Source organism: Engraulis encrasicolus, chromosome 13, assembly GCF_034702125.1.
Source record: "Engraulis encrasicolus isolate BLACKSEA-1 chromosome 13, IST_EnEncr_1.0, whole genome shotgun sequence".
Lineage (NCBI taxonomy): Eukaryota > Metazoa > Chordata > Actinopteri > Clupeiformes > Engraulidae > Engraulis > Engraulis encrasicolus.
Window position 1 is genome coordinate 27,058,211 of NC_085869.1, and position 10,888 is coordinate 27,069,098.

Below are 10,888 nucleotides of genomic sequence, written 5' to 3' on the forward strand. Positions count from 1 at the left end.
TGGTGTATGTGGTTCAACTGTAATACACATTTCAAATGATCTCGTGGGCCATATAAAATGGCTCCGCGGGCCAAATTTGGCCCTGGGGCCTGAGTTTGACATCCCTGCACTAGAATAAAATACAGCAATCCCACCAGAGAGGGCGGCTTTCCTACTAAATACAGTATGAACGTTGCTGACAGTTCGCTCGCACCTGAGGACCTTGTGAAAAAAAACAATTGGGAGTTGAGGGCACTTCCTGACAAAAGATTGTGTGATTAATTTCATACCTTTGGTGGTGCTGCTCAGCTTGACTCTCTTCCGCTGCCCTACGCCCTGGCCTCCATCCTGGTCCTCCTGCAACACAAACACAGCACATCAGCACATGACAGCACACCAGAATATACTGTAGAACCAACCGGAACACACAACCAGAGCATTACAACGGATGAAGGAAAAGCTCATTGCAGTCACTTTATAACTGGTGCAACAAACAATGTTTGACAAAAAAAAAAAAAACTAAATGGTCAAGTGAAGTTGACACAGTGACAGTTGTGTATATTTCATGGCAAGACAATGGATCGTAAATTGCTATTTTGCCAGGCACAGATAGCAAACATATTTACAGTGTGATTACAGAAGGTTGCACTGACCACAATGGAGAACTTTAGTGGGCTCTGTGTGGGAAAAACACACAAAGACACAGACAGTAGGAGACTCATACCTCTTTACTGGAGACCTCAGAGCTGACAGCAGCAGTGGCTCCTGCAGAGAGAGAGAGAGAGAGAGAGAGAGAAAGAGAGAGAGAGAGAGAGAGAGAGAGAGAGAGAGAGAGAGAAAGAGAGAGAGAGAGCGCGAGAGAGCGCGAGAGAGAGCGAGAGCGAGAGAGAGCGAGAGAGAGCGAGAGAGAGCGAGAGAGAGCGAGAGAGAGCGATACAGAGAGAGATGGTTACAGAGCATTAGGTATGGCAAAAAGCTCAGCATTATTCCACTACTGAAAATCTGTATACTGTATAAGTATATTAGTTGTACGATTTGAAGACAACAGCATTTATTTTGCATTTACATTTAACAAATCATTCCTAACTTCCTCTAAATTGGGGCAGTAATAAACTGAGTCTCTGGCCTCACCCAGTAGGCTAAGGGAGGCAGCCCCACCGGTCGCCCCTGCCTCAGCCCCTCCTGCTCCAGCCACTGCCGCTGCCCCTGCCCCCTTCTCCTCCGCAGGGACCAGCCCTGAGCTCTTCAGCGCACACAGGTACTTTTCGTAGTTCTTCTTCGCATAGGCATTATCCTCCTGACCTGCAGTGAGGAGAATAAGGGGAATATTATGTCAAGATTATGTGTTCATCTATTATATTTCATTTGTTAGTAATATCCATCATTTACACATGGCGTTATACTGTATAATTGTATGATTACCACGAGGGTAGATAAACGTTCGTTTGACCATTTCATTTCAAAAAACGTAACGAGGACACAATTCAATGGTCCATTTCAGCGCATTGTCGACTTAATTGATGAATATAAACAGGTGAATTGTCCGGAGGTGCACAAAGGTGAAAATCACCAGCTGTGAAGCAGCCAAAGTGATTTCACACACTTCACTTCACACATCAGTGACTGTTTCCTGTTTTCCGTCGTCATGGCCGTAACCTCGGTGAGCCCTAACAGAGGAAGGGGTGGGTGGGTGGGTAGTGATTTGTGGGTGGAGGAGAATCATTACATGGGGACATGACATGATCAGAGCACGATCAGATCAGAGCATGTTTGACACCAAGTCACTCGTCGCATCTTTGCAGCACACAACACGACTGATATTGGTCAGGTCAAACACGATTTCTAACCATCATGCAACATTTCGAGTCCAGAATGCATTGTTGGCCATCAACGCGTACAGTCGATCGTGCCAACTGACCAACTGACTGACTGCATTCATAGAGCACATCAGTTTAGAGGAAGCTTATCTGGATTCATTTGGACTTCATGCCCATAATGAGTGGCAGAGAGAGAGAGAGAGAGAGAGAGAGAGAGAGAGAGAGAGAGAGAGAGAGAGAGAGAGAGAGAGTTTCAGCGTGTGTGTGTGTGTGTGTGTGTGTGTGTGTGTGTGTGTGTGTGTGTGTGTGTGTGTGTGTGTGTGTGTGTGTGTGTGTGTGTGTGTGTGTGTGTGTGTGTGTGAGTGTGTGTGTTCTGATCTTGGTGTGATCTAGTCTGGCATGGCATGGCATAGTGTAATCTAGTGTGGGACAGTGTGATATAGTCTGGCATTAGGTGAGCTGATCTCTGTGCTCTACCGTACTCATCATAATTTATTGGTAATTTATTACACCCTTGGCTTCGTCTTCACATCATGCCTTCTCCACTATTCATAGACAGCAATTAAATGAAAGGAAAGCTAAAAATACGAGGTGTTGAGGCAACTTAACACTGTAAACTACTGTAAGCCCTTCGTACCGCCTGGTGAGGTGCTGCTATGTGGTGTTGTCTCCAGGTGTCAAAAGTAAAAATAAAAAGTTAAAAAGGTTAAAAAAGAAAAAGAAACATATCCGATAGGCCAATAGACCTGAGTCATTGTCTTACGATCAGTTGACTCTGCACTGGTTGGATCAAGTTTGTGGTGGGTCCTTGCAGTTTTTCAGTGTTTTTCAGTAACAACACAGTCTCCCTAGCTCATTAGGTACAATGGAGTAAATGGTGTAACAGCTATGTAATATCATGTTTAAGTGTTGTACTTACACCATGAATTCACTTTTACTTTTGACACCACTGGTTCTCTCTGACTACTACAGGTAACATGAATGACATGTTTGGCAATTAGAAGTGAGAGAAAAAAACTTCTGCCAATTCATGTGTCTGTGTTTGTAATAACAGCAACATGATTAAGTGCAGAATAAAAAAATACTTGTTATAGGGTGGTGCCATTTGAGCTGAAAAAGAATGTAATTATCTACCTCTCTGTGAAATTATTATCCAATTCATTGGCTAGAAATATAGGTCTACACGTCTCTCCCTAGACTACAGGTGTTTCTCAAACCCAGGACAAGTCCTCATAATGACAGAGAATGTACACTTTACTGTGTTGACAAAAGGGATGTGCTGTTTTTTGTCAACACAGATCTCTCTGCATTACTAACAGCAGTATTCACCAATGATATTCTCAATTCTTCGTCATGGTGGTGTTGGACACTAAGGTAATGTATGAGCAGCATATATCTCACGGTTCACATTTTGTTAGGGTGCTGTGGAACATTCTTCTAATGCACCTAACCACATACAGACTACATGAACTAGCCCATGGGGACCCAGGTTCGAATCCAGCCTGGGTCATTTCCCAACCAACCCCAGCCCACCTCTCTTTTCCACTGACCCCCACCCCCACCTCACCCCACCCAAAAAGGTTGCCATTTCATGAACATAATTAGCCAGGCCGTGCCCTCTTAGTGACGCAACACCTTCGCCGTTGCAACCAGTCAGGTCAAGAGCAATGCAAGTACTTTCTGAGTTCCCGCAAATACAGGAACTCCTTTCACATTGTCAGGAAGCAAACAACCATAAGCAAACCAAGGGAGGCAGGTCAACCATGCCGTTTGGGAAATGTTAATTGTTATACTCTTGGTCAGATCAAGTCTCAAAGAGATTTGAACGTCTATGATAATCAGGCTAGAACCTAATATCCACCCCTGCAGTTGTGTCTTTGCAGGCTAAGATTCTTAAAGCAGTGCTGATTGGTCTATGTAGCCATGCTGAGTTCCGTAAAGCTGTGATTGGTGTACGTACCCATGCTGAGCTCCTTAAAACTCTGCTGATTGGTCAGGATCTTGGTCAGCACGGTCCTCATAGCCCCGCCCATCTTGGTGAGTTCTTCCAGGAAGGAGATTTGAGGGTCCAGCGTCTGAAGTACCTTCGCAAGGTCCCGCTCCGCCGACGAGTCTGGAGATGGGTGTGTGTGTGTGTGTGTGTGTGTGTGTGTGTGTGTGTGTGTGTGTGTGTGTGTGTGTGTGTGTGTGTGTGTGTGTGTGTGTGTTTCGACATTGCAGGTGAGCCTGGTTACTAAATCTAGCACCAACTTAATTCATCTACTAAAATTGTAGGCACACCTGAAAATCAAATTGCAACCTAATCAACTCACTTGCACAGATACTTAAAATACTAAATGACTGAAACTTGCATACTTGTGGGTGATGGCGGCTTACTGTATGCATGCTTGTTTAATGTACCATTCAAACATTTTCCACACTCTGCACCACTGTTGATACATATGCTGATACAGTTAGTTAATGACAGGGTTAATGAAGGTATAATAATGCAAGGAAAACAAGAGGAATCACCTCACACTGGTGGACTTAGTTTTGCTGCTTTTTTATCTAGAGAACAACACGTTTCGCTTGCAGTGTGCAGTGATTCTTCTTGTTTTCCTTGGATTACTGATGACTGCACTTCACCAGCACCTGGAAACTGGCTGTGCATAGGAGTTTCAGATCTTTGAGTGTATGTAATAATGCATTAGCGTAGATCACCTGCTTCAACGTATCCATCTCTTAAGTACTGAATGATGCTGACAATGAAGCGGGGAAGGACCATCTCCGACATCAGCAGCAGGTCCTTGGGGACTGTGGGGACATTCTCCCCCGTTTTTAACCGATGTCGTCTACAAAACCTGCCGGGAGCAATCCAGCAACACCACACCATGTCATCAGTCTCAAATCAACAAAGCACGGCACACTGACCATCGTTTCGTGGTGTAATTAACAAAAAAAAAGTTGTTGAGAGGGTATGATGGTTGCCTTGCATGAAGTAGGAGCTATGCAAAGCTGGTGTTTTTCACTTCTTTAGAGTAAAGGGGGAAATTGAACCATTTAACCTTAACCGCAGGGGGGAAAAGTGGGTAAGCATGACCCTCCAGTGTGTGGCACCTAAGTCCACTTTGACAGGTTGCAAGACAGATCGCCTGCTAAGGTTTCCCTGCGTTGACAGAAATTATCATACACAACAGACGCAATTACGAGATTATGTAAAGTTACTTCACAGTACATCTGTGAAAGTGTAAAAAGGTAATCCACTATGTAGCTGCATCACGTGCAAAATACATACTAATGCGCATAATGCCCTCCATACAGGGAGATATTCATTATTTTGACAGGTGTTCTGTTTGGCATATATTTGGGCAACTTGTGATTTCGCTAACAAGAGAAATCGATCGAATCTGTCAGGCCACTCTGACAGATGTAACAAAAAGATACTGCGATCTGTCACACAGTTATGGTCCTCTTGGTGGGTTAAAAATAAACTTTGCCACTCGGAAGGCTGGGCTGCATACTCTCCCACCTACAACTTGCTAAGTTAGCAAGCTAGCATTGCTCCTAGCTTCGTAGCGAGCTAATCATATAACTTTTCTTGTTTACTGACAGTTTAGTCACTGGTTTAGTCGTGATTCTTTCACACCAGCTATCCAGCAACAATGCCCCCTCTTTAGCAATAGATGACAACCCGTGCAGAAGTGCCAACGGAGCCAGTGAGCCAGCTAGCGACTTACCCACTTTCCCGCATGACATTACTGTCTCCACAGTCGCAGGCCCCACCAGCCTGGCTCCTGAACATATTGAAATCATGGCCTGTGTGATCGCCGTTGTTAAAACATTCTGCGCATAATGACATACAAGGGGAGATCCCACAAGTCCGACATCTGTATGCTACAAAATTTGCTGTCCAGACCAAGCCGCATAGAGTAGCGTTGTCATAGGACCGAACCGTCTTGCAGAACTCCTCGAATCCTTCCCCTCCTGCCAGTAGACATTTACACCATTCAAGGGCTTCAGTGTCCGCGGCTGGTTTTTCGGGATTTAAAACATTATCAAGCAGTTCGTGAAGTAGTCGGACACCAGAGCTGTTGTCAGTCCTATTCAGCTCTGTCTTTAAAAGCGCTGCTGTTGTTTTCTTGTCCCGGCGTAACATCGACGCCGCCATCATGAACTCTGAATTGTTGTCCAGAATTTATTTTTGTTGTCTTGTTGCTACGTTCTCGGCTTTTCTCGCGATGTAATCCGTGAACACTGCAACCTGCCCGTGTGATTCCTTGCATGTAAGTGCAGATGTGACTGCTGGTTAGGTTGTTTAGGCAGGTGCCGTGACCATGCACTTCTATTTTTAGGTTATTTGCTTGAACTCTTACCTCACATGACAGCAATATATCTTTGAAAATGTTTTCACAAACAGAACATGACAGCAGCATGAAGTCTGGAAACCCACAATGCGCTTATCACCCAAGATCCACTCGTCATCCTAGCTCCGTGCTAAGATAAATCGTCACACCCCTAAAAGCCACTGAGAACGGGGGGAAAGTGCATTGAGTCATTGACGTGTCTTTAAAACCATCTTCTTGCGATTAAACATAGCCCAAAAAACGTTGAAACGCCCAACGAAGATTATTAGTGAATTGCTTCTCGCCTATGTACCAAGGCGGAACAGTTTTCTGCCTGCCTATGTTTCACTTAGGATGACATTCGTCTGCGGAAGTGTTTCTGTGCCTGGTCCGTGTAAACAACATAGCATGTGCTGGGTGCCTGAATGATATGGAGATTTCATAGATTTGATGAACATAAATGTCAATGAACGTGTGCCAAGCCGTATTGCCGTAAACAGACAGGGAGAACATTGCAAGTTTGCAAGTTTCGTTTTTTTTGTTTTTTTTTAGAGTGGGTCTTGTGTGTAGTAGTCCTCAAGCCCCAAGAGTGCATCCGTCATCTGGCATGTTGGAGCAAAACTAACGGATTTTTGTGTCATTGATTTGCTTTTCTTTTGTTTTGATGTGATTTTTTTCTTTTCTTTTCTTTTTTTCTTTCTGCGTAATCAAAGACAACCATGAAACTGAAAGAGCTTGAAAGTTGTCTTCAGCAAGTGGATGTATTCGAGCAACCAAAGATTCTGCTAGAACAGTATCCAACAAGCCCACACATAGCTGGTAAAACTGATCTTTTCCTCATTTGATTTACAGTATGTTTGGTTTGGCTGCCATTGATTTATGTGATGTATCTACCCTATCCATCTCTCATTTTCACAGTGTATGCTATGCTGTATGTCTATGCTTTTTAGACAACTAATCCTAAATGCAAGTGAATTAGCAAGGATGCTGAAAGACAACCACTTGATTGTTTGTTTGTTTTTTTGTTTGTTTCAGGCTGCATGCTTTACACAATCCACAACACATTTGACGACATCAAGGGTAAACTGGTTGCAGACCTGGGGTGTGGATGTGGAGTCCTCAGCATAGGAGCAGCTGTTCTTGACGCGGGGTAAGAAATATGTATTATGAAACTTGTACTCACCTGACCCCATCACCACATCCATAAAGGTCTGATTCATTCATAGAGCATGTGCAGCATCTATAACTGATCATGCATGACATAGACATGAGCTCTACGCCAGGGGTGGAGAACCTTTTTCATTCGGGGGTCCACTTCAAATTCATCCGAGGGCCGTACAAGTCCTCCAAGGGCTGTACTACGTGCACAAACCAGGATTTCCCCCTGCACTTTAGGCCTATATTGAAGGCAGCCACCTTTAAAACATATCCCACCATCTCTAGGTCCCCCGAATAAAACTTAATTGTATTGCAAATGTATTTTCTAAGATTCCACTACAAAATATGTCATATTTCATGTGAAGCTGCATAACATGAAAATTACATCAGGGGCCGGATAAAACTAGCCTGGCTCTCACGCAGACCCTTCGTGCTTTGTGCATTTCGTTAAACTTTGTGAGCTTCATGAGTAACAACCATCACGTGAGAACCAGGTTAGGATAAAACGGCCTCAACGGCCCTTGAGACATAGGTTCCCCACCCCACACCAACTTCAAGTGACGTAGCGCGTGTTCTCTGTTGCTACTGAGCTCACAGTTTGTCAGCTGCTATGTGAATGCAGTTGTGGGTTATAAAAATAACTACATGAAGTATATGGTAACACTTTATTGTAATGGTTCACATTACAGTGGATCAACCACATTAGGTGCAGTGTAATAACCAGTATAACAATATTTAATACCATGTAATACCAGTGTAACACCATGTACCAATTTTGTACTTACACCTAGCGTTAGGGTTGGTGCATGGTATTACGCTGGTATTACATGGTATTAAATATTATTATTCTAGTTATTATGTGCTGTACCTAATGTGGTAGATCCACTGTAATAGTGAACCATTAAAATAAAGTGTTACCAACATACATATATATACAGTTACCAACATACATATATATACAGTAGTTATATGAACTTTATCAAGGTGTTATATCGTTGAATTAATGTTTACTCAGTCTTATGCAAGACGTGTGCCTTTAAGCAGCATGCAAAGTGTTATACCTGTACTAATACTAGGGCTGTAACGATACACTCAACTCACGATTCGGTTCGTATCATGATTTTTGACCTACGGTTCGATACACCCCACGATTTCTGAAATGTATCTCCACTGAAGTTTGGAAACACTTTCACATCAAATCATAAGGTTGTTTTCTGGACTAATGGGTAATAAAACTTTGAAAGGGCGTATCACGATACTGCCTCCTTGTATCACGATGCAGTATCGTGACTCTGTGTATCACGATTTCTCGGTTCGATACAATATCGTTACAGCCCTAAATAATACCTATCTGATGCTTATTTTAAATTAACTTTACCTTTTTTAAATCTCACTCAGCGCTTAACTCTCTTTCTAGGCTGTGTGTTGGCTTTGAAATTGATGAAGATGCAGTTGACATATTCAAAAGCAACGTGGAGGAGTTTGAACTCACCAACATTGACGTGGTCCAGTGTGATGTGTGTTGTCTTGAGGCGTTGTCAGTGGCAAAGAAATTCGATACTGTCATAATGAACCCCCCTTTTGGCACAAAACACAACCAGGGTAAGAGTTTGTTGAGTTAAGAGTCAACATGTTTTTATGGTAATACATGACAAAAAGTTGAGTTCTCCATACACATTTTTGTCTTGTTTCCCATACAGGTATTGACATGACATTTTTGAAAACTGCAATAAGCATGGCAAAAACAGCGGTATACTCTCTTCACAAGACATCGACTCGGGAAGTAAGTCTGCATATCTTTTTTTTAACCCATTTTGACCTAAGCCCTTTTTGAGAAAGGGTGCCCTCTGCCTATTAAATCCTAAATATCTCAGCCTCCGAAGCATATACAGTATATCACGAAAGTGAGTACACCCCTGCAGTTTTGGCAGGTTTGTGAGTATATCTTTTCATAGGAAAGCAAATTTCACTTTGACATATTGTTTAGTGACCTTTTAACAACATATTTAACCGCTTACATTTCTTGTTCACTTAGAAAAAAAACAAAATACAGCCATTAATGTTTGAACATGTACCCACAAAAGTGAGTACACCCCAAATTGAAATCCGGTAGAGAAGGGGCCGTGTTGACTCGATTCGTCTCGAAATGAAAAGGGATTAAAAGGGAGGTCATTGGTGTGCGTTTCAACCTTTATTTTCATTGAACTTTTACATTTTGAGTGTGCACCTGGCTTAAATAGATTGGTGTGAGATTTGAATGCAATCCTATGGAGAATATCATGATCTGCTTCTGTAGTCACAGTGCATGCTGACATGCATGTCTCTTTTAGGTGTATTTCAGATTGCCAATGTTGACAGCATTCATGCATCCCCAAACCATGTCAGTCCCACTACCATGCTTGACTATTGAGAGGATTCACTTTTTTGTAAAACTCACTTGTTTACCACCACACATGCTTGACACCATCTAAAGCAAATTTGTTTATCTTGGTCTTAAGAGAGATTAACAGACCACGGATATGAGTCACTGGAACCATGTCGTGTGATCTGAAGAGACCCAGATAAACAAATTTAAATGCAGGGTATATGTGTCTCCAGGACACAATGGGTTAAAAAAAAAGACATTTTGATGAAAAACAAAGTAGCTCTTTTTCCCCAAACTTTAAATTCCACTAAGTAGGTTTGAAGCCTGTTTGAATATTTTTCTCTCATGGTTCTCAAGAAGAACTGTCCCCCTTCTCATTGTCATTAAAATGTACTACAGTATATGTTTATTGTTTATGTACACGTATATGTGGCAGCCATGTCCTCCTAATGGTTAATGAGCTGGGCTTTAGATCAAAAGGTTGTTGGTTCGTCCTCCATGGGTTATCCACACCAAGTAAGTTTGGCCGAGAAGGCCCTCTTGGAGTAAGGGTTCCACAGTTCCACTTCCCACCTGTGACTTTTGATGAAACTTACTTGTTGTTGCTTTCATTAATTTACATGCAATTCTTGAAGTAGAAATGTAATTATCTACCTAGCATGAACGCCTGCTCTTCTTTTAATTCCAGCACATACAGAAGAAGGCCAATGACTGGAATGTGAAGATGGAGGTAATCGCAGGTAAGCTGCTTCCTCACAGCCTCAGAAGTGTGTTTTTACAACATTGAGCAAGACTAAACCTTTTATGTGATTTTTAACTTTTTTTTTTCATCTCAGAGCTCAGATATGACTTGCCTGCATCATACAAGTTCCATAAAAAGAAATCAGTAAGTCTATTTTAAATTCATATGTTTAAAAAAAACGTTTTACGTATAATATAATACAAATTATTTCCAGATGTCTACTGCTATGAATTCATATTAATAAAATGTTTTCTCTGCATCACACAGGTGGATATCCAAGTGGATTTTATCCGATTCACATTAAAGTAACGTTTGGGCTTGGAATCATTGACTTGTTTTGTTTGTTTTTACATGTTTATAATATAACTATTGGAATCATGATTGTAATAAACAGTTGAAAATACACCTGAATTGCCACCTATTAGCTTCAGTCTTGTACTCCATCATAGTCAACTCTAATAGTGCATCATTACTCAAAATCAATTTGCGATCACATTATCATGGC

The 10,888-nt window shown here is 42.1% G+C and overlaps 2 protein-coding genes across 4 annotated transcripts in view; one reads left to right on the forward strand and one right to left on the reverse strand.

Moving 5' to 3' along the window:
* ubr3 (ubiquitin protein ligase E3 component n-recognin 3) overlaps positions 1–6,052 on the reverse strand; it is a 92,853-nt gene extending 86,801 nt beyond the window's left edge. For both annotated transcript variants that reach the window (XM_063213574.1, XM_063213573.1), the window contains exons 1-6: positions 5,513–6,052; positions 4,497–4,636; positions 3,757–3,909; positions 1,111–1,281; positions 704–744; positions 270–336 (exon numbers count right to left, since the gene is read on the reverse strand). In XM_063213574.1, coding sequence (XP_063069644.1) covers positions 270–336; positions 704–744; positions 1,111–1,281; positions 3,757–3,909; positions 4,497–4,636; positions 5,513–5,946 — 1,006 coding nt within the window. In that variant the 5' untranslated portion in view covers positions 5,947–6,052. The remainder of the gene's footprint in view (positions 1–269; positions 337–703; positions 745–1,110; positions 1,282–3,756; positions 3,910–4,496; positions 4,637–5,512) is intronic.
* mettl5 (methyltransferase 5, N6-adenosine) lies at positions 5,962–10,794 on the forward strand. Of its 2 annotated transcripts, none has more exons than XM_063213576.1 (8): positions 5,962–6,058; positions 6,832–6,937; positions 7,154–7,268; positions 8,694–8,878; positions 8,977–9,059; positions 10,330–10,381; positions 10,478–10,527; positions 10,651–10,794. In XM_063213576.1, the coding sequence occupies exons 2-8, from the start codon at positions 6,838–6,840 to the stop codon at positions 10,690–10,692; spliced, it is 627 nt and encodes a 208-aa protein (XP_063069646.1). In that variant the 5' UTR covers positions 5,962–6,058; positions 6,832–6,837; the 3' UTR covers positions 10,693–10,794. The 2 variants fall into 2 exon arrangements, with proteins under 2 accessions (XP_063069646.1, XP_063069647.1); XM_063213577.1 differs by lacking the exon at positions 5,962–6,058 and adding an exon at positions 6,152–6,506.
* Positions 10,795–10,888: the final 94 nt, after the last annotated feature.